The 24,631-nt window shown below is 36.9% G+C and overlaps 1 protein-coding gene across 3 annotated transcripts in view; it reads right to left on the reverse strand.

The window, feature by feature from the left end:
- LOC102782189 (glutamate receptor-interacting protein 2-like) overlaps nt 1–24,631 on the reverse strand; it is a 164,157-nt gene that overhangs the window by 81,568 nt on the left and 57,958 nt on the right. Inside the window, exon 1 of one of the 3 annotated variants that reach the window (XM_006783009.2) lies at nt 10,833–10,951. The exons of the other annotated variants lie outside the window; for them this stretch is intronic. Within the exon in view, the coding sequence (XP_006783072.1) occupies nt 10,833–10,878 (46 nt within the window). The 5' untranslated portion in view covers nt 10,879–10,951. Of the gene's footprint in view, nt 1–10,832; nt 10,952–24,631 lie in introns of those variants that run through there. 3 annotated transcript variants of the gene reach the window in all.

Below are 24,631 nucleotides of genomic sequence, written 5' to 3' on the forward strand. Positions count from 1 at the left end.
TAATTACATAACATAATAAAGTGTACAGTTCAGAGCCAAAAAAAGCAAACAAACCTCCCCCCCACCCCCACAAAGCAATAAACAACCCAAAAACAAAGCAAAAACAAAAACAAGCAAACAGACTGAGAACTAAGCACAAAACAAAACAGCAGCTCAGATCAATCTAAATAATAAATAAAGAATACAATACAGTACAATACTTACCTCCTATTAATGTAAGAAAGCTTTCCAAGAAGACAAAAAGATAATTTTTTATGCTTTAGTTTAGATTGCGTATATATCTTATTTTATTTGACTTCGACCTTTGACTGTACTAGATATTATTTATATATTTTTTGTGTTTAAGAAATTGTTTTATTTAAAAATGTAATTTCAATATGGGACGTACATACAATCAGAGGGTTTAGTTTGGGGTTAGTTTTATGGATTTTCTATGAAACAGCCAGAGGCAGACCCGGTTGATGCTGTCCCTCAACCTCCAAGATTCAGACCAAAAAGAACTTCCAATGTTCAATCTCCACTCATTGCTGCACAATAATCAGGTGAAATCTTCTCAAATTTATTTGACGACAACGTCCTAAAACGCTTTTTGCGCAAATACAAATGCCCAGTGTCTTCTGGACATTCCAGTAACCAGTAGCTTTATTATTCACAAAGAATTGGTTATCAGCAGGCAGCAGAAACACAAGACTCACCAGGTCTTCCAGGAGGAGCTCTCCGCACACCTCCTAGGTGTTCATTTTGTGCTAGGCCTGAGTCCATAAGTCAAGGCCACTTTCCAGGAGATGTGAGAAAAAGGCAGAGAGCAAGCATGGGAGGAAGCAGTACACTGTCTGCAAGAGAAGCACTCCTTGAAAGTGCCAGTAGTGCAATGTAGGCCTCTGCCTACAATTTGAAAGGAACTGCTTTCTGGTGTACCACTAGGGGCCGAAAACGCCTGGTCTTACTTAGAAAAAGAGACCCCTAAAGCAAATTATAGGGACAGAGTTTGTCACTTAACAACTCATTGTTGTTAAGTGTTTTATAGTTCAAACTTAAAATTGTAATTCTAAAGCTTTTTTTAATGTAGATTTTGAATGCCTTATTTATTAAAAACCTGTCAAATTTCAATTTTGTTTGTTGTATTTTTCTGTTAATAATCCCCAATTACACACTCATAGTATACAGAAAGGCAAAACAAGTACCAGACGTTGAAAGAAGGAGTAGTCCTGAAAAAAGGGGCAAAAGTGCATCCTCGCAGCATACTTTTTGAGACTTCTTCAGCTAAAACAACAAAATAATTCCAGGGGTTAAAGGGTTAAACTTAAAAACACTGCAGTTTTAAATTAAGAAACCAATGAGCAGTTCATTTTGAAAGACTTTCTGGTGAATATTTATCATTGCTCATTAACAAGACAAAAGTATTTTCTTTAATCCGATTACTCGATTAATCAATGTAATCGATAGATTGCTCAAGTACTAAAATAATCAATAGCTGCAGCTCTAATATATATATATATATATATATATATATATATATATATATATATATATATATATGCTATCCCCTAATTGGACTATTTGAATGAAGAATGGGAAACCCTTAAAACTGCATCTGCATTCACCACACATATGCATTGTTGTCCTCCAGCAGTGAGAGAGAGGTGGGAAAACAAGTCGTATCATAGTCTGAACTATAAACGAGCTGAAGGGGACAATAGTGATTCAGTACAGTGAGTTCACTTTAGCAGTCCATTAATAAAAAATATTTTTCCTTCAGGTATTGAATAGCGCACTAAGTGGTAATCACTTTAAATTAGGCAACTGGATTTTCAACAAATTTCATTACACTCACAGGCTCAAATTAATCAAAAGAATCAGCTATTACAGCTTGTGACATAAGTGACAGTAAGTGACATTAAATCAAGAAAATAGTGAAAATTGAGATAGAGATAAAAATGAGACAGAGAAATAGAAGAGAGGAGGAGAGTGCAAATCAGCAGAATTCTGGCATCGCAGCCTAGGAGTCAGGCGAGTCTGAAATGCAAATTAACCCCAAATCTGTTTTCTGCTCTTCCTCTATGGAATCACAGCTTTCTAGCGTGCCAGCTTCCCTACCTGTCAGTCCTCTCATAATTCACTCTTCATTCCTCCCTCTGCTCATCCTTTTTTATTGTGCCCCTTTTCCTCTTTCTCCTTTTGCAGTGCTCATGTTTCCAATTTAGGTTAAACCCAGAAGTAGCAATGTTTTTTCTAGGTGGATATTTTATGCAGAGAGCAATAATAACTTGAAGAAAGTTGTGTTTTAAATTAATCAGAAGTTTCTTTAAGTCTATTTTTCCACTAATGCTAGCTGGCATATTTATTATCTCAGTATTATATTTGTATAGTATTCATATATTACTATTCTAAACTGCTCAAAATAACTCGAGGAACACTTACATCACACATGCAATCTTAATGAATGAAAGATTCATGATGAAAATCTTAACTCCATTACACAATTTGTTCAGTGTAAAATCTCGTGCATGTAGCAAAGGTCAGTGGAAACCAAGATTATTAGCAGTCAACCACATTCTTTTCTACTGCCCAGATACTCAACTCCCAAGATCTTTCAGCATTTGTGTTTTATGCCTTCAAATCATTGTGGGAAAAATGACAGGAATGCATCATTTGAAAACATATATAGTGACTATGGAAAAAAATAGAAATGTTGCTTGTTGACTTGCATGGAAGAAATAGTCACATTAGTCATATAATAGTCATATAGTCCTGTATTACTTAAAGGACTCTACAAGGGCGAGCCCAAATAGCAGATGAAAGCTTTTTTTATTTGTTTAAACAACCAAAACATGTTCCCATTTAACTTCTATGAAAATCACTGTCTTATTGCCAAAAAAATGACAGATGAAAAAAAAAACATAATATGTAATCTAATATATATAAAGGCAACACTAATTACATAAAAATGTATATATTGATATGAGCTTACTCTACAAATCTACCTATGAAGCTTTTTTTTCATCCTCCAAGGTCTCCAAGGTAAACTTGGCGTTAACCGTTGATGTTAGCATGAGCGACATCTCTAAATATGTTCAAAACATCAACTGTCTTACTCATGAGCAGTAATAAAAAATGCCCCTGTCATTCATTCTCTCTTTTTCTACGTTCTTTTGAAATATTTCTGTCCATGGTGTCTTGCAACCATGCCTTGAAATAATGAGGCCATAGTATCAAAAGTGTGAAACCTCTGTCTTTGTTTCTCTTTGTCTCCCTCTTGCTGTCTCTTCCTCGTTTTTGCTTTGTTTGTAGGCTGTATATTTTTTTTAGTATTCTGTGGTGTTATTGTTGTCACTGGCAGCCAACTCAGGGAGCTGAGAAAGGCCAAACAACAGTTTTGAAAAGGTTTCTGAAAGTGCTTCTTGAAAACGTCAGCCCAGGCCCTTATCTGCCTTATACCACCAAACAACACTGGCACTTGTCAGTGCTTCATTCTTTACCCTAACATGCAACACAACCTGCCACTGGTACCTTTCATTTCTGTCTTGTTTTGTTTTCCTTCCCTCTTTCTTGCTCTTTTATCTTGCTCATGTTCTCCAGACTACCCAACCCCCCACCCCTCCCTTGGGTATTTAGACGCTTTTTTGGCGTCACCCATTCTCTTCTATTTTACCCTCTATTCTATTGTCTTGGACCCTTATTTCTGTTTTTCTATTCTTTATTTATCGCCTATATTTCCTTTTTTGTTTCTCCCATCTCTCTTTTCTGGCCTCAGTTTTATTAACTTAATGTTTGCCATGTATCATGCTTTGCATGGTATCATGCACAAAACAGGCAAAACTACTGATATTAAAGAATAGAATAGAATAGAATAGAATAGAATAACCCTGTATTGTCATTGTACACGTACAACAAAATTGTGGAATTATGTATACATCAGAAATAGATACAGCTTTGTTTGTTTGTTCCTGAAGTGCAACCTGAAACTACTTCTCATCAAGTCTGCCAAGATCTGGGAACCAACAGTCCTTACGCAGCTTGTTCCTGACAGATGGGTGGCATTTTGAAGTGGGGAAGCCATAGGATCCCTTAGTCAACTCTACTAATCATCAATAAAACATATTTTGGTGCGGGGAAAAAGAGTGAGAGTTCAGTAACCGTTAGACGTGTATTGTGTGCGTGGCTAAAATGAAAACAGGCTAATCTAACAGTATATTTCAGTCCTAATTGTAACCAGTGTGAAATTAAGATGACCACAGTCAGTGTCTTTCGCACATATTCTAACTTATGCTGGGGTTTAAAAGATTGACTTTAGTAATCAGACAATGTTTCTTTGGGTTTCAATTAATAAACCTTTTAATATTTTGCTCACAAAACTACCATTTAGTTAATTTCACCTGATTACTTTCTTTCTGTAAATATTATCCACCACCTTTAATGGAATACAAAAGAGAAAAATAAAGAGATCACAGGTTTTGACCTGCAGTGGTCAATGTGAGCAGTTTAGTTTTTAATATAAAATCTTAAGGAGTTTAGAAAAAAACAGATAGATATCCATCTTCACGGCACTGATCAGGCATGTGCCTGAGATTGCATTAAATCACATTCAGTGTAAATATTTGACATGAAATTTTTATCCAAATAAATAAAAATCAAATCAAATGACAAAAAATGCATGGATGTGGATGCATGTCACTGACTATTTATCTTAGATTCAATCTTCCAGTTACACCTGGATGGGATCTCCAGCTCCCACGACCAGCATGGTGCCACTGTGAGTGCGCTGAACAGCAGGTGAGTGCTCAGTGGAGGCATGTGTCATTTCAGCTGCTTTTCAACAGACTTTCAACAATTTCTGAGTATGACATTACTGAGCATATTCAATTTTTAGAATAACAAGACAATTTTAAAAATTTCTCTGTCTGTCCTAATGACATGTGATGTGGTATGATGTAACCCTAAGCCTGTATGACACCGTCGTCAAGTCTGCATATGTGAAAGACTTTCAGCTCGTTTTGGAAAAATGAGTAAAAATGTAATATGAAAATCAGAGGTTATCTGCTGCCTGGATAGTATACATTGGACACATGCTCCTAAATTTTATGTATTAACAAAAGCCTATTAAAAGTTTCAGTTGTTTGTCAGTTTTACTTAATGCCTTTTAGTTTATAAGCATTTGCTGCAGAGATAAGTTTGAGTGTCAGAGAAGCCTAATTGTGACATGAATGTGCTCATTTTGCAGTCTCACAAATACATCTTTTATATTTTTTTTTCTGTGCTTGCTATAGTGGAATATCATTTTGCACTAAACATCACTCATTGCTCCCTTTCACTCTCTACTTATCACCTTGTTCTGCATCTCTCCAGGGTCTCAGTACCATTCTCTTAATCTTTTCTCATTGCACCAACGCCCTTCTTCCTCGACATCAAAACCTTTTTTTCCACCCATCTCCCTGTTTCCCACATCTATGTCTGTCCCTTTCTAACTTTGCTCTTTGGATGCTTTACTTACATGATGAATTATCACTTGTCACTTTCCCGTCTCATTTCCATTTCATTCCCTTCTGTGTCTCCCACGTTCTTCTACAATCATTCCTTAATCTCACTCTCTTTTCTCACCTTATACCCTTTTTCCTCTGTCCTAGACTCAACAGAAAATTGATTGCTTGTTCTAATACCCACATAAATCTACCAACCACAGGTTGTGGCCACACAACTCGTCTTGTAGGAAGCCATACTGTCTGGATTATATTTGTGGCAACATTTGTCTACTGTAAGAAGTGACTCATTTCAGTGAGACAGCGGAGGTGGGGTTTACATCCTGAGCCCTATGTGTGACTAATGACCTATTTAGTTCGAAGGACTCGTTCTTGTTGTCTTTTATTGTGTCTTCCTTGTACCTTTCTGGGGTGTTTTATGTCTCATTTCTCTTTTTATTGTTACACAGTCTCTTTTTGTGGCGTCTTCGACTGTTTCCATTTCTGCACTTGCCTTTTTCTCACCGTCTCCATTTTTTGCTGCACGTTTTCTCATCTTTCCTCTTCGCTCCTTCTCTATTCCACTTACTGCCAGCTTCTTTCTCCATTTCCATCTTTTCTGCTATCTCACCAAATTCGTCTTTTCCCGACTCATCTCTGCCTCTGTTGCTTCACTCCCATTTCTCCTTCTCTCTTCTTCTCCTCATCTCTCGCTCTCTCATGCTTTTCTCTCCCTGCTGGAGGTATAAATAGGACTCCTAATAAAGTGCTAATTAATCTCCGGTGACAAAATCAAAGAAAGCACATCTGCATTGCTGAGAGGCGCAACGGAGGGAAAGAGGGGGAAAGGAAAGGGGATAGACAGGAAGGAGGGGCGAGGCAGGAGAAAGGAGAGAAAACATGCTAATGAGAAATTAGATGTGGAAAGAATTAGAATACAAGGTGAGAGATCGAGAAACAGATTTAGGCTTTCAAGGTTTGGAACATCTTTTGGGAAGTTATAATTTAATCATGTAAATATAATATACAGCCTTGAGAATTTGAACATTTGTATTCTTTGAAAAAGGAAAAATCAGCATCTGTGTTTCTATGTGTTTCTCAAATCAGGTTGGTATACTCAACTTTATCCATAATCATTTTTGTTGACTGTTTAAGTGGTAATCAAACTAAATCCCAAACTTTACCCTAAATTTTTTTGACTGCGGTAAGTCTATATGGTAAATGTCAACACGTCCAAGTCAGCAGGATGAAATATATAGAAGCATAACTGCTGACAAAATAAATGATGATAGCATTAGCAGTCAGAGACAGAATGAGGTAATATGTTAGAGCACAGGGGGTGCAATTATTTTAAAAAAGATGCAAATGGTGAGAAGATACTTCCCAGACCAGTCACTGAACAATATGATGGAAGTGACAGAGAACATTCAGAGCCGTCACAAGGATTTTTAAAAGGATGCAAAAAGTGCAGCATAATTTGGAGACACATGACTCATCTATCAACTTTCATCAACTTTCATTTAGATTCAGCAAGCTAGCAACTCAGCACGGTCGTCAATCAGACAATTCTTGTAACTGTAATTAAAGTTCACCTCCTAACCATGTCTAATCATCATATTTATATTGTCATTTCATTGCCTTAATGCATTCTTGGACTTGGCACAACATATTGTATTACTCATATTATATCAGAGCAATGAAAAAATGATTATCACTGAGGGATGAAAAACTTCATATCGTATACACCTCATGTACAAACAAAAAACCCTTCAATGACTTTAACGTAAAAAAATACATCATTGCAGCTATATATATATATATAGCTGCAATGATGTATTTTTTTAAGTTAAACATGACCGGGCTTTTGCACAGGCCTGATAAATGTGGAGGCTTAAGTCAGGCTGGGCAAATATAAGAAAAAGACTATATAAAACCTCATTTAAATTTCCAGATCATAAATCAAAAAGACAGAAACAGATGCTCCACTGTGATGAAACTAAAGGGACAAAAAGGCAAAAACAAGAAATGGCCAATATACTCATTTTATTTCTGTTCTTTCTACATATTATAAAAGAAAAAGTATAATTCCTGTAATTGTTTTGACTAAGGATATAAAAAATGATTATTCTTTATTTGCAAAACAGACTGCTTGAGAATAGTAGGGAATTATTGGAGAATATGGCACTTTTATAGATTCAAAAAATGAAGTGGACATATTCTTGAACATTTTTTCTTTCATTATTTAAAAATTTAAGATTTCTTTACTGTTTCCCATTTCTCTCATATATAAAGAGCAGAAGGTCTTTATAAGTGTGATATATTTCCCTTTGGAACTTGCAAATATCCTGTGCAAAATTGGAGAAATGTCAGGCACGCTAGAAGTTCCCAGCCAACAGGCAATTTATCAGCAAAATAACCATGAGCTATCTGAAGAAATGATAATCAATTTTCAAAGCTACAGTTGTCCTTAGTTAGTTAGTCCCCGAAGATCATTGTGTAATGGGTGTGATGTGACTTCACAGGCAAACCTGAAGGTACTGATATCTTTGATATCTTTTTTATTCTGTCTATTTGGTCTCTTATCTTATTGGATGATGTTGTATGTGTATATACGTTATGTTCACATATGTGTGCTTGTGTGTGAATGTGTACAGTTTTGTATATGCATGTGCATATTTGCATGTACATTATATGCTATATACTCTTACATGTCTTACAATTCTTTTTTAAAATGTTTTCTTTCTATTTTAATTCTTTTATTATATTATCCCTCTGTTCAGCACTTTGGCCGACACTTGATGTCTTTTAAATGTGCTATATAAATAAAGATGACTTGACTTGACTACTGGAATTACGAGTCAGCAGTGAGACATTCTGGAGGAAATAAAAAAAAATGAAATAACAGACAACCTGTAGCCCCTGCAGCACTACAACGCTGAGCTACATTGTGGACAAACACCAGATTTTGCATCAACAACTAGAGGGTCTTGGTTTTTTGAGAGTGAACAAAGGAACAGTTTTACCTTGAAGCAATATAGAAAGTGCAAGAGAAATAGGTTCCTTGTTTTGGCAGAGATGCATCTTGCTAACCCACGACAACACAGAGAAGACGATAATGTGATTTTTTTTTAAATCCTGCCAGACAGGACAGCTCTGAATGCTCTGTTGTGCCAAACACATCTATAATAATAATGATCTGATTTTAATTCAGATCTCTGAGCTACAAACAGGGAAAAATGTAAACATTAATGGTTTTATATGTTTAAACTGTTGTATTACACTTATTAATGTTTTATTTAAGAAAATATGTAAGTTAAAGTGTCCTGTAAACAGCAGATGCTTGAGTCCTTAGAGCAAACGTTACAAAGCATACTTTTTCAACAAGATATTTTTAATGTTTTCTTTTATGGTTCAGTTAAAAAAAAAGAAAAAGTAAATAAATAAAAACAAACAAGCAAATTATAGCCAATTAGGAACAAAAACATGCAGTGGGACTTTGCTCATATTCTTGCTGCACTATTGTGAAAAAAATAATATTATGTCAGTTTTTAAACAATGAAAAAGCCTTTGGCAGTGCTGCTAATGAAACGCTGTTTCATTAGAATGTAGCTGAATCAAGTCTTTAATGGGGGAGACTCTAAAACAGGAGGAGTTGTTTACCAACTAATGAGGGAACTGAACAATTTACATTTTATGATACCCTATATATAAGTACTGATTATTGGCCCATTATGTTACTCTAGAAATTCCAGTTAAAGTAATATCCAGTTTAAACTTTCAGCAGTTGTCCAGTTTAAATCTTGCATGGAGCACAATATCTTATGTAAGGTTTAGCAGACAGAATTTAATTTTACATGCCTGCCTAGCTTTGAACAATGGCATGCGTCACTGATCTTTATTACAGGTTTTTCCAAGCTGTTGGAGAGCATCTATCTAATTTAGTCATAGTGTATCTAACTTCAAAATATTAATATATGCAATCCTAATCTGTTAAATCTGGAGTATCTCATTTATTGTACTCTTTAAACTGTAGATATTGTGAGTGTGGAAGGCAGTTTAGACTGCTGACTGAGGAAACCGCTGCAGTAAAATGTCAGATTTGTTTGCTACAAGTGTCACAGGCTACACTCTGTTTTAGTTTAGATCAAAAAATAGGGAATATGATGATTTATATTTAAAACTGCGGTGCAGTAAAGCAACTTCGTCTTTCACTTCCGCTGGGTATTCAGATTGTTATTGTCATAATAACCCCAGGGTGAGGTGCAGTGCGCCCTGTCAGACCAATAGGCGGCGTTTTGTCCCCATTTGCTTCCCTTTCCACTGCGTCTTCAGACTTCACTTCAAAGCATTAGATTTCCAAATTCATAAATAAATCAGCAGTAGAGGGAGAAAAAAGAAGGGGGAAAAACTGCATATCCCTCTCCTACCAACACAGACAGAAACGACTGAAGGAGCGTCACATGCACACGACTGAACCAACGATAGAAATCCCTGAAAGACGTAATAATATTGCTGCATCGGTGCAAAAACTGAAAAAAGCAGTACGAGAAAACATCCCAGGAGGCCACTTTAAAACGAACTTTCAGTGCCATGCTGCATGAGGTGACCAATGAAGATCAAAGAAATATTATCCAAGCTTCAAACCCATCAAGTTAAAGTGCCTTGAAACTCAACACCGACTTACAGAATCTTAGAAATACTGCATTACATCGATGAGAGCAAAATAAATAAATAAAAAGGCTATAATAAGTATATTATCATATCATCATATCTCAAAACTGATAACTATAGCTATCATAATGCTCCATCTGTTAGCGAGAAGTGACACGATGAATAAATAACTAACTTTAAATTGATTTTGTTTATATCTTTCTATGATCGATACAAATACAAAAAATACACAGTGAACCATTTACTATCACGAAGATCGAGATACCAAACTGTAAATTTATCGGTATGCTCAACGATTAAAGTCGGGTCACTTATTTGCTCATGTTTGTGGGAGGTGGAGGGTTGTTTTTAGATGTGATGACTTAATCTAACCAGTAACCCACAAGGCTAAAAGATCGCTCTCTCGGATTTAAAAATATTAATAATGACTGAATTCTATATGTTTCCTGTCTACGATAGCCGATAAAGGAACCACTAACGCCCATATAAAGTGAGAAATGTGTGCCCAGTAGGGGAATATTGTGCTACTTGCATCAAGCAGCCTACAAGTCAGAGCAATCAAAATGTGATCGATGGCAACGGACGTGCGACGAAGTAGCCCCGGGCGGTCTGGGATCTTCAAGTTTGCAGAATGCGCAGAAGAGTGAACAAAGAGTCAAGCAATGAAGATTAATGAAATAAATATACATTTCATTTTTTTTTTACCTTTTTGCAGCAGCCTTCTCTTCAATATAGCCTGAAGAAAAAGCATTTTTCCCCACACCGGTTCCAGACTGGATGGGTAATTCTCTCCTCATGGAAGAGCGGAGGAGGAAGAGGAAGAAGGAGGCAGAACTTCAGTCTGCATGCACTCCCTCCTGCTCGCTCTCTTTTTCTTATCCTCCCCCTCTATCTCAAAGGGACCCCCCTCCCTGTTGACACCAGCTGAACTGTAGGCAGTGCGCGTGTTTTTAAATACTCCGCAGAAGAGAGGGGGGAAATTAAGAAGCCCTATCAATAATCGACTTTAATCAGGAGTGTTCTCACTCTGCTGCTTCTACCCTGGTTCTGTTCTGATAGAGCTCATCCGTGTTTTCCCATGTTCTCCTCCTCGTTTTCTTTATGCACTAATTTAATTACAGCATTCTCTCTATCTTCTTCTCTCCCTCTTTCAGTTTCTTTCCTGATTATGCAAAAAAATCGTAGCTCAAAGCCTTCGGGACTTTTGATGTCCTAGTTTTTTTTCTTCTTCTTCTTCTTCTTCTTATTTTTTTTTCCACCCAAAGTGTGTGTCTAGTGAACTTGCATGTATAGCGAGTTTCTCTCTGTGTGCGTGTGTGTGTGTGTGTGCAAGAGAGAGGTGCCATGAAAAGTGTGGCCAAAAGATGAAAGCTTCTGCCACTGGAACCCACCACATCATGACTTATTTCTCGGCTCCCCTGTCGTCGGTGATCACAAGTTGGCCAGTGTCGCCTGAAGTGAAATGAAACCGAGGAACACTCTGTCCCTCCATACACAAATCTTCCCTATGTGTCCTTCTATATCACCCTGTTCAGCTTTTCACTTAGAGCAGAACAACATCCTGCGTGGAAACAGTACAGCAGGACCGCAGACAAGTTTTGTGTACACTTGCTGTCGAAATCACACCTGAAAGTGCAAATTTGAGCATTGTGAACAGGTTGTTTAGATGGGGATGAATATATTTTTGAAATCGAGTTACAAATCTGAATTAGAACGATATTCAGAATGAAAAAATAAATGCTTGAGTGTAAACTTGTAGCTTCATTGTGAAGATATTTTATCCACCTTTATATCCCGTGTATAGAAGCTGCAACACCTCGTTTACATAATCTTGAGGGTGTAACAGGTTTAGAGACCTGCAAACATTTGAACACTTCCTCACTATCTTGAATGTGAGAGTCAGCAATTTAACTTACCCTCTGTGTCCATATTATTAAAACATATAGTGTATTGTCCCAAATACTTATATTTCACACAGCAGTGGAGTTTTCAAGATAACTTGCAATAAGGAGATTACGGTTTGGGTGGTATTCATCTAATGTGCACTGTATCCCCTTATGTATAAACAGAAAAAAATAACATACTTGTATATTTTATGGTTTTAGACTCACACCTGCAGAGCAAACAACAGAACCTGCAACAACTCGCACAGCTGCGTTCAATCTCTGAGCCAGTCTTTCTGTGAGGCACAAGTTGATCTAGCTTTGACACACAAAGTGACAGTTAAAACATGGGCTGACAAACAGTTTGTGCATCTAGTTTACACCAATCTGCTGTTTCTGCGAGCAAACCACAGAGAAGTGTATTAATATGCAAAATGAGACACTGTGCCACCAAAAAATGTTAGCAGCTTGGAAAAGTCTGGGATTTGAGAACAAAGAAAGTCAGCTGAATAGATTAGACATACGCTTAAAACTTGGTACTGTTTGTCTACAGTCAGAAGGTGACATCAGCTTTTTTTTTCACTTTGGTGTCACAAAGGGCTGAAACCTTTATATCCCAAGACATACTGGGCAGGGATAGCTCAGTAGGTAGAGTGGTGGCCAAATGATCGGAAGGTCGGGGGTTCGATTCCCCTGAACAGCTACCCTGAGGTACCCCTGAGCAAGGTACCGTCCCTACACACTGCTCCCCGGGCGCCCGATGGCTGCCCACTGCTTCACTGAGTGAATGGGTTAAATGCAGAGAGGAATTTCCCCACGGGGATCAATAAAGTACACACTTTCATACTGTACATTTAGCAGAATGTAATAAGACAATAAGTCCTCACACACTACACTGTGTCTCTTTTTATTTTTTTTACTCCACAAGTCCACAAGAGCTTACAGCGGTGAACCTGGACAATCAGTAAGTACTGTATATCTCTGTTGTAATTTCTGTGTACAATTCTGTCATTGAGCTCACAATAACGCACATTTATTAAATGCAGTAAAGCAGAACTCTAGAAAAAAGGAAAATCCTCCAAGCAGGTAAATAACAAAAATCTACTGTTCCACCACAATGCTGGCAAACTCGACATTGATTAAACAAGAAAATATTAAGCAAGTCAAATGAAAGCGCATAAATAAAACTATAGTCGACAGGCTTCTGACTCTCATAGATGGAGGCACAGTCACACTTGTCCAAAAACTGTCACAAAGAAAAGTTTTACAAGTTTCCGTCTTAGGAAGGAATCCTTTCATCTTTTCATATGTCAAGAGGATTCGTCAGATTGTTTTGATGAGACATACAGAATTGCATGAGTGACCGTCTATAAAAAATAAGATGCGTTAAAGGAATATAGATTCTTGGCTGCAAAATGGTAAAAAGCTTCAGATCCTCTGCAAAATGTTAAACAGTATTTCTACAGTATTTCTACAACAAACATAGATGTTTACATCAATGCTGTAACTGCAATTAGTTAGTTAATTAACCAATTCGCACTACAACCTGGTTTGCCTCTTACCTGTAATTATTTTTATTTAATTTAATAACTGTACAGTACTCTCTGTTTATAGTAACCATTGTCCTTAATGTAAATATGTAAGAAAAATTGTGTATGTTTCTGTTCCGTGTCCTGTGTACTGTTTGTAGTATATTTGTCTTTTTGGCTGCTGTTACAACCAAATTTCCCCTTGTGGGACAATTAAAGGATTATTCTATTCTATTCTATTCTATTCTAACAATGAGGTGAGAGAAGCACAGATGTTGTTATACTGCCACTGCCACTGGTTCTGGTTCCAAATACTAGAACAACTGATGCCGCCTACTGTTATAGCATACAGCTGTGAGAAGTGAAAATGGAAATTTGTGGAAGATTCTTTCTTCGTGCCACAGAAATAATGAAGAGCAGATACAGAAAATGATATAATATCAAAATGGCACAGACAGAAGTGAGAGCGTGGAGGCTGGTAAGCAGCACGGTTCTTAGAAGAGACCCCGGTCAGTATTTGATTGAAATAACATTTAAACTGCTACCAAACACATGAATAAGGGCATCTTAACAATACAGTAAGTTTTACCAAAACCATTATATGCTTCACATAGTTGCAGTGATGTTGCATTAGGTTACATTAGACTGCCGGCATAACAACAGACATTAATGTTGCTGTGTCCATCCCCTGCAGTCTGAGCATATTTTTGGCAGATTGACTAAATGGGAGAATTTTAAAAATCATCACTTATTCATCCTGTATGATGCAATAATTTCATTTAGTCTTCAGTGTATAGATAGCTCTTGTTTTTTTTTTTTCCATTTCAGTTCTTTTTTTTTTAACTCGCAGTGACACCAGGAAAGGAGTCAGAAAAGGTTTTGCTGTCTGAGGGGGAAAGTCTTTTCATCTTTTCCTTGGTTAACAGTAAATCATCTGACATGAGAGGTCCTTCGAGAGACAAAGATGTAAAAGTCTCCTGGTGCTTGCACTTGCTGTACTTTTTTTTTATATATATATCTCATCCACAAGCACAGTGCATGACCTAAAACTTCATACTAAAAACTGTCAGTTTTTACAGAAACCCAGCATATTTTAGCAATGGTTTAACCCAAAATTTGACCAGAAGAATTGTGATCTTAACTCACTTTATAAGGCATGTACTACCAAGTGAGTATTTTTAATGGCTTAAAGAGGTATGGTGAACATACAGCCAGTTTTTAGTGTCAAAAGGTGGCTCTCTTTTTACCTGGTCAGCTCACAATAGGAATTTATGCTTAACACATAATGTTGTCTGGATCAAGTTACATAAAGTCTTTTGGATTAATTTTAATATAATTTATCTTCTGAAGGAATATGTTTTATACATGCAGCCTGCAGAGACACACTGCATCTGACTAATACCAACCAAGAAAGGTATACAGTAAAGTTATATTCACAGAATAATAATGATAATAATGGATTGCATTTATATAGCGTTTTTCAAGGCACCCAAAGCGCTTTACAATTCCACTATTCATTCACTTTCACATTCACACACTGGTGGAGGCAAGCTACAGTTGTAGCCACAGCTGCACTGGGGCAGACTGACAGAAGCGAGGCAGCCATATCGCGCCATCGGCCCCTCTGGCCATCACCAGTAGGCGATAGGTGAAGTGTCTTGCCCAAGGACACAACGACCGAGACTGTCCAAGCCGGGGCTTGAACCGGCAACCTTCCAGTTACAAGACCAACTGCCAACTCTTGAGCCACGATCACCCCGTATGCAATCAGTTGGCTATGTAGGAAACAGATTTTTACTTTTATCTGGACATAAGCTAAACTGATCATTAGGCTTTGGTCGTGTTTTAATGCATCAGTTTTAACATTCGAGTGTACTAACATACAGCTGTCTCCAGTACTGAGGGACTAAATAAATGAACTAAATATATTTACTTGTGAAGTAAAATGTTCTCCTAGCATTGCTGTTTTGCCTTATTTACAGCACAAAAAATAAAATTTGCCAAACATTTTTATAGCCTATTTTTTCACCATTTCTTTAATAGTGCTACTGCGTACTTCACTTTCTGACTAACACATACAGCAATAAAGTTCACTCATAGACACCTATTATTTCTATCTGGGGGTTTTCAGTTTTGTTAAGCTGTTTTAACTTGTGTTCCCCATAAAGGTTGTGCAGACCACATGAACTTATGCTAAAACCTGGGCACTTCTCTTACTTGTCATATTAAGGAAATACTGATGAGCAGAGAAACACATGCACATACAAAACACAACAATACAAAATACACATATCGCTATTAATTAAAAAAAAAACTGTCATATTTTATTTTTTCACTCCCCTCCTGGGCTCTCTTTTTGCATTCAGACATCACTGTTCAGTCAGATAACTCACATTTGAAATGATTGATTACAACAGAATATATTTAGAACCTGGCATCTAGTTTCTGAGCTCATCCTTCCACACATATATGTTACATATAGAAGTTGGAGAATAATGGGTAAAGATTCCTCCCTGGAGCCTAGAGATGGAGTGGTGGAAATGGTGGAGGAATGGAAACAACAGGAAGCGATGCAACAGCAGTGACACTGACATGCCAGAGGGAGAGATGGGAAACTTTGCAGCATAAATAGACCATCAAATTGTTAGGGCGCGTTTGATACAAGGAGAAATGCATATTACACATGTAGGATGGAGTGGGTTACATGAAGGTAGCTAGTTCACAGGACTGACTGTATTTGTAAAGTAGTATAGCACAAAATCAAAATCAATAACGCTGGCCAAGTATGTGCATGTCAATCTGCTCATTCATCCTTCTCAAAACATTTAGTCTACAGCACCCACAATGCAACTCAAAGCTTGAAAAATTTAAGATTTTGCTGTGTATTATTTTTAGCATTCAAACATATTTTAGTAGAATAAACTCAAGGTGACATAACTTTATCAGCTCCCCTTAGATGTATGGAAAAGGAAGACAGGAAGCATGAGGTAGCATGGGTTAGCGTGTTTTTGTAACAACTATATCAAAATGTGTAATTAGATACAAACCCATACAGATCAAACGTCCTGTTTTACATTTTAGACTATACCTTAGTTTCAGTAACGTGGCTCATTTACTCTTTTGGATTAATTTCCCACATCTTTGGATGGTTGAAACACAAACACATGCACACACCTTCTGTCTTTCCCACTTATAATCAGCCTTTAGACTGGAGCAGACTAAGAGGCCAGCTAAACTATCATACCACTGACCCAATTTTCTGATACAAGGCTCTAACTCAGTTTGATATGGCTAAAATATTAGATCCAAGATTATATATAAAACAAGTGCTCCTCATGTTTATTTCATCCAGTCGAACACTTTTGTCTTTCCTCAAGGTCTTTCACACCAAGACAAAGTGAATAAGCATTAGGTAAATGCAAACATTTGCACAGAAACACAGGCTGCTGTGAGAGTTGGTCTTCCTATAGTTTCCTATAGTTCACTTTTTAGATCATGCATTTGATGTTACAGACAATATGCATTAAAAATCGATGCAAAAGGACAAAATATGTGAGATGTGTGGCTTTTTAGCTGTTGTATGTTCTACAGCTTGCATCAGCCAGTCTATAAAGTCTTCCGTTTCTGCTTTTTGGGGTCACTCAGGCTTTGATATAATATATAATTCTTGCTGAGGATGAAAGTTATGCATGTCTTTCTTATGTGAGCAGGAACTGAATCAGATAAAGTTACAGCTGTAAACCAATGGCATATAAGTTATTAACCTTTAGTCTGCATGAACCACTGCTCTTAGATTTACAAATTCTGCAATTTGACCGTAGTGACACTTGGATTTATCCTCTTCACCTAATGGATTCTTAACCTTTACAGAATTGCATAAAGGCTTTGGTCTTCATAGTGTCAGTGAACTTCGTGTTGGCTGCCTTTACCTTTGATGGTGAACAAGTGCTGAACTCTTACTGTTAACTGAACTGTTACTGGTTTTGTACCCATTGAATCACATAGGACCATGAGTCATAACATGATTCAGAATACGTGAGCAGCTAATGTGGAGGCAGTATTTTCTTTTCTTTTACAATTGCAAAGGTGCAAAGTTAACCTATTAGAACATCCTCTGGACTTTCAGTGTCTGTAGTATTTCTGCACAATGTAATCCAATATTTCTTCATATGGTTTTATATCACCTCTCATGCCCTGTCATTTTTTTCCCCATCAACCTTAGAGGTTTTCATAGCATGATGAATTCAAACTGAATCTAGCCACAGAACAGCTTCTTTCCCTCCAGCTTGAGCTAGATTGATTAACTCTGTCCCACCTGGTATGTCGGGTTGATTAAATCGAATGGCAGCTTCTATTGGAGATAGCAGTTGACAGGAGCAAAGTGTTTAACACACACACACACACACACACACACACACACACACACACACACACACACACACCTACACACACACACACACACACACACACACACACAGACACACACACAAAGAGTTAAGGTAAATAGAACTAACTTATACTGACAGGTCCCAGCTACTGACAACTTCCTGTACAGACACTCAGTCTGGCAGGAGTTTAATTTTATTCGACAATCAAGAACCCCTGGTGTAATCTAACAGGACAAGTAGGACTAAAGTCATAATCTAATTGGGCAGCTTCTCGTGATAGGCTGGAATGGCATTTCTGAAACATGCTCAAGGGATGTTTTTTTATTCTGTAGGTCAAATAATAATAATAACTTTAGCTTATTACACACTGCTCAGAAAAAAAGAAAAAAAGGCATACTTTTTATTCAAAGTATAGCTTCAAATCAGTTACATTTCTGGGATATTGATCTGGTCAGTTAAGTAGCAGAGGGGTTAGTTGATCAGTTTCAGCTGCTTTAGTGTTCATTTTTTCCCCTAGTTTTGCATTTGGCTAGAGTCAGTGTCACTACTGGTAGCCTGAAGTGATACCTAGACCCTTCAGAGATTGCACAGGTAGTCCAGATCCTCCAGGATGAAAGATCAAAACAGGCAAGGATGTTTGCCGTGTCTCCCAGCACAATCTCAAGAGTTGAGTTTTCAAAGTGATCCTTTAATTGTTTTGAGCAGTGTATAATATTATACTTCAGTATATTTCTAACTAATTAGACTGTTCATTCTTGTATACTTTTGGTAAAGATATCATTTGTTTTGGAGTCAACTTAAAAGAAAGGCAGTTGTGAAATAGAAAAGTGAGATCAGAGGTCAAGTGTGACATGATATTTAGATGCGAACTATAATGTGATGTTTAGAATCCTCATATATCAGTGTTGTTTCCTAAATGTTGGCAATAAAAACAAAGGATGTAGAATTTTAAGCGTTTTAAAGATAAAATACATTTTATGAAAGTTTAACCTTATTTTAACTTTAAAGATGAGGTGAGAGGTGCAAAGTACATGATATTTAAAATCCCCATATATATTTCCATATACGCCTATATGTTGTGAATACAAAGAGTGGCAATGAAAAACTGTTTTAAATAGTTCTGTATAACTTTATTATCCCTTTTTGCCAATTTTCAACCGATAAATCATTAAATTGACCTTAAAGGTCTTGGTGGATGTAAAGCAAATTTTATAGGATTTTATAGGATTTATAGGCTCAAGAGTTGGGAGTTCACCTCGGAAGGTTGCCGGTTCGAGCCCCGGCTTGGACACTCTCGGTCGTTGTGTCTTTGGGCAAGACACTTCACCGGTTGCCTACTGGTGGTGGTCAGAGGGCCCGGTGGCGCCAGTGTCCGGCAGCCTCGCCTCTGTCAGTGCGCCCCAGGGTGGCTGTGGCTACAATGTAGCTTGCCATCACCAGTGTGTGAATGTGTGTGTGAACGGGTGGATGACTGAATGTGTAAAACGCTTTGGGGTTAGGGACTAGTAAAGCACTAAACAAATACAGGCCATTTACAATTTTTAGTTATGTGAAAATGTTCCTTCTTTTCCCTTTTGCAATCATGAGCATTTAAACATCTTTTGTAAACAACTTTGATTTTGCATGCATCCCATATGGTAGGCAGTATTGGCTGATTGTATGGTTTTCACATACGTTGGCAATTGTATTTTATTTATCAATTTTCCTCATTTTTTTGATGACGATGGTGGATGAACTCTCCGTGGAAGCAAACAGTCCTCCACAATTGCAATGTAACTGCAAATAACAAGTGGTTTAAGCAAGAGGTTTACCACCAGTGTGGATGATTCTATAAATTCTTTTCTTTAAAAACCAACAATTTTAAGATTTTTCTTTCTGCATTATGTAGAAGGTGAAAGTTTATGAAATATTATTTTTGCTATAGACAAGGCAATCTATGTCCTTACTGGCACTCAGTTTGAAACTGGATGTCAAGTGGGAAATTATCCAATATGAAAGTAATTTCGATATTTAGTTAGCTCCAACTTTAAGCAATACTTTGACTCTGGAGTATTATCCCTATTATTCTACACATATTAACCTGACCAGAAGTGAAGCATTGTGTTTTGGCTGTGTATGACAGGGAAGCTCAGCGTCAATGTTTTGTGAATTAAATTTGTTTCATTTAGAAAAATGTAACATACCTCTGAAATAATATCTTTATGCCAATTCTGGATGTAGGTCAGATGTCCGCCTTTACCCCTTCACTCACACCTTTATACATATTCTAACCAATTTCTATTCCAGCTAAATAGTTGTATATTAGCAAGTCCCAGTGACTGCACATCATACTGAACATCTCAAAGACACTGATGGACGGATTGGGTGATACAAAGTTTGTCTTCGGTTCAACCTCAGCAGTCAAAGGCTCTAAAGACCACATGCTGCCTTTAAACAGCTACTGTACCATCTAAAAGATGTTAGAACTGCAGCAAAGACTTTAGAAGACTGTGATTAACTCACAGAGTACATAAAAGATTAAAGATGATAAATTATTCTTTCCTTGACTATTTCTTTATGTTCTTTGTGTTTCTCTTTCTCCATTTTTCTCCGACCATTATCTTTTTCCTTTTTTGATTGGCTTTGAGCTGGACAAAATCCTTCACGCTATTCAAAATGGGCAAAATTACATAAATTTTGTTGGGAAATCTGTATTTTAGACAAATTAGATTTGTTATTGTCTGTTAACTAGAAAGGATTCCAGTGACATGTGTCTAAAAAGTCAAAGTTTTTTTTTTTTTTTAAAGTTACATGTTGAGAGATTTCTGCTGTCTACCCATGTGAATAATGGATTAAAGATTTGCTGACTTAAAGGTGTGCTGCTGAAGAGATGAGTACTCTGAATCCAGTTATTCTGCAGCATATCAAATCTCCTATCAGGCCATGGCAGGGACACATGAATAATTTGAATAATTTTTCTTCGCCTGTTCTGATTTTAATCTACTTTTTCTTCTGCCCATTTCTTGCCTCTGTTTCAAGATACAAATACATACGAATGTGTCAAATTTAATCATAAAATGTTAAAAAATACAAAATAATAAAGATGGTAAATGAAATAATAATTCAAAAACAATAATAAAAGTAATAATAAGCTGTACTTATTCCAGATTATTTTGTTATGTTAAACGAAGTCAGTAAGTAGTAATGAAGTATCATCAGGAGTTATAGCACAGTGTACGAAAGATTTCTGTTTATATACACAGAGAATAAAAGAGTTGTATCATTTCCCTGGATTCTTGATTATGTCTTGATTTTGGTGTGTGTATAAAAAGCGACTTTATTTCTCCTGCTATGCATATCTATACATTTTCTGCTATTCATATGTTTAATGAAAAATTAATACTCGCATGCATGCAGGAAAAGTTCTGCCACAGTTAATAATGATACCATAGATGAAGACGCACACACCAATTTGCCTACGCATAAACATAAAAAATTCATAGTGAGCTCTGCTAGACCTAATTAGCATCATGGACACGCACTCAATAGATATGTCACAGTTCATGAAGCATTCTGGATGTGGTACATGGAGCTTTTAATTTGAGATTTTATTTAAATAAAAAGCAAACAAAAAGTGTTATAAAATATAATAACCTGCAAAATGATTTTGTTTCACTGTTCATTTATATATATTTTTTAGAACAATTCTGGCTGACATGCTGCATTACATGAACCTTCAGGTTTTTCTTTTGCTTTTATCTGCTGTCCACAGCATCAAAGAATCTATTCTCCTGTTGTTGTTGAGAAACTCCAGTTTAATGCCTCTGTGCTGTCCTTCAGTCCAGCATTGCCCAGCTTTCCTAGTGGCCTGTGGGCTCCCCGGGTAGTTGTAGCTATCCTCAATATCTGCAATGTTGCCTTTAGGTAGTGCAATTCCCTCAGTTTCGACTATCTTCTTCCTCTTTGTTACCATCCAAAAACACTTCTCCAGTTCAAATGACATTCCAGTGTTATTACTGTAGATCCTTGTGGTGTGGATCAGTGAATCAATGTCTTGTTCACTCTTTTTTTTTGGATGACATCAAGCATACAGCTTGATGTCATCCATGTAGAGGAGGTGGCTGACGATTGCTCTATTCAGTTGCTGACACCCAGAAATCCCACAGTGGCTGGAAAAAGCTGGACTGAAAGACAGCACAGAGGCACTAATCACGGCAGCACAGGAACAAGCTCCAAGCACAATATCATAGAGATATCTGTCTGCTACACAATGCTAGATCCCAAGTGAAAACTGTGCAAAGATGCCCCAGTCCAACACATAACAGCAAGGTGCAAGAAGCAAGCAGGCAGGGCATACATGAAATGGCCAGCATTGTATACAGTAACCTCTGTGCCAAGAATCACCTGGAAGTCCCAAGGTCAAAATGGGACACGTTGCTGAGGGTGGCTAAGAATGACTGAGCTAATATCTTGAGGGACTTCCAGATACAGACAGACAAACTGATGAATGCTAACCAGCTGTATATAGTAGTGGTGGACAAGCAAAGGAAGATGAACGTAGCAATAGGTGTAACTATACCAACTGATAGCGACATCAGGAAGAAAGAACATGAGAAGCTTGAGAAATACCAAGGACTGAGAGAAGAACTTGAGAAGATGTGAAGAGGATGCAGGCAACAGTGGTCCCAGTGGTAATTGGAGCATTCTGAATACGTAAGTTTCTTAGATCTTTGCTCAGAAGAGCACAATCCTAGGAACAGCAAAGGTACTGTGCAGAGCCCTCAAGCTACCAGGCCTCTGGTAGAAAACCCGAGCTTAAAGGATAAATATCGCCTGCGTGGGCGAGAAGGGATTTTTTAAATATATCCATCCATCCATTCTCTTCTGCTTATCCTTGTCAGGATCGTGCGGGGAGCGGGAGCCTATCCCAGCTGTCTTAGGGTGAGAGGCTGAGTATACCCTGGACAGATTGCTGTCACAGCACTAACACATAGAGAAGACTGCCATTCGCGCTCATATTCACACCTTTTTTCATATGTTTTTTTTTTTACTTTCAACAAACAAAGAAGTAAAAATTGTGTTTTGTAATCAAAAAAACATGCTCTTAATAAGTGGATAAGTTCACTCAAATATATGATCAGTTACTACCTTTAAACAAGTTGCACTTTTGCAAATTCCCAACTGGGATAAAAGGGATATAGAAAGATGTGGGGAAAAGAGTAGCCTGAACACCACTCTAAATAAATATAAAAATAGATATAAAAATAAAAAATTCTTAATTAAACTGGTCTACATATTTGTATCCACATGCAATGATAGCCTTTAGAGAAAATTTCCTTAAAACGTACAGTCACAAGAAGTCTAAGTGGATATCTAAAACCTGATATACTGGTCTATGAAACAACAAAAAAAAAGAAGACAACGACAATAAACATACGTGAATGAAGCATAAATTGAATTAGAATTAGTTGAAAACAATGGATCTGGCATGTGTGTAAAAAATGTAACAAAAGACACATCTTGGCAAGGTTAATTATTTCTTTGTCTCACAGTATTGCTGTAATTAGTTTTTAAAAACCTAGATGAGCTTCTTCTTATTGACACGGTGAAACGCCATTAAACTACATTAAACTAATGTGGAGTTGCAAATTAAAATATTCTGTGTTGCACTTTATGCAACACAGAATGCATCAGCTCGAGAAATCATGTGAACTGAAACAAACAGGGGTTTTCCACAGTGTTAACAGCTTCATCCATAATAAGCCATGAAGGGAAGCCATGCATGGTTGACTGTAGATGGTAGACACATCTATTTATTAAGCTAATATGGGGTGAGAGCATTCACTCACATGAATCTGTAAAAGAGTAAAGCCGACACTGTTTTTATCCTCAACATCACAGTTGCCTTTGTCTCCTCTAAGCAATATTTTGAGATAGCAACAGTTCTCTGGAAGTATTCTAAAATGTCATTTTTTGACCTTCACATGATGAAGTGGAGCTCGGTATGAAAAGACCAAAGGGGGAAGTAAGGAAATATTAATGCATTATTCTTACAGCTGCAACGAAAAGACGTTAAAATGGATGGATTGGTCAATGAAACAGTTGAAACAGACTCTTGTTCATACTTTAATGAAGTACCAAATTTATCATCTTCCTTCCCATTTTAAAATTATATCTAATAGCAAAAGGTTAAACATTAAGTAGCAAAGCTATTGAAATGACAGTAAATTCTTATTGTAATGTTCTGAACAACACTGTATGATTTAATTAAAATGTGCCATCTGAGAGTAAAAAACATTCGCACTCACCCTGTCAAAGTAAAAATGTGTTTTTTAAAGTGGAAGCTATTCATATGAAATTTCTTTTTCACTAAAGTGTGAAAAGTGCACTTACTCAAGTTGAATGATTAAATAGCTGAGGAAGGTTTGGTAGTGATTTAAGGACATCCTTTGTCAAAATGACATTTTTAGAAGAACAGGTTGTAAGATAGCTTATTTGCCTAGGTTATATCTACTTGGATATACATCATATAGTTTTTTCACTACTTTAAGAGTTGACCATCCACTTTTATATTCTTGCAGAAAATGCTTCTTATGTGACTGGTGACCAAAACAAAAATCTTATTCAAATATCCATGAAAAATTACAATAACTGATGGATTCTGCATTTTATTAAAGTTCTCTGTCTAAACCACCTATTTATCTGTCTGTCTATACATAATACAT

Source organism: Neolamprologus brichardi, chromosome 5 (assembly GCF_056152115.1).
Source record: "Neolamprologus brichardi isolate AB-2024 chromosome 5, ASM5615211v1, whole genome shotgun sequence".
Taxonomy (NCBI): domain Eukaryota; kingdom Metazoa; phylum Chordata; class Actinopteri; order Cichliformes; family Cichlidae; genus Neolamprologus; species Neolamprologus brichardi.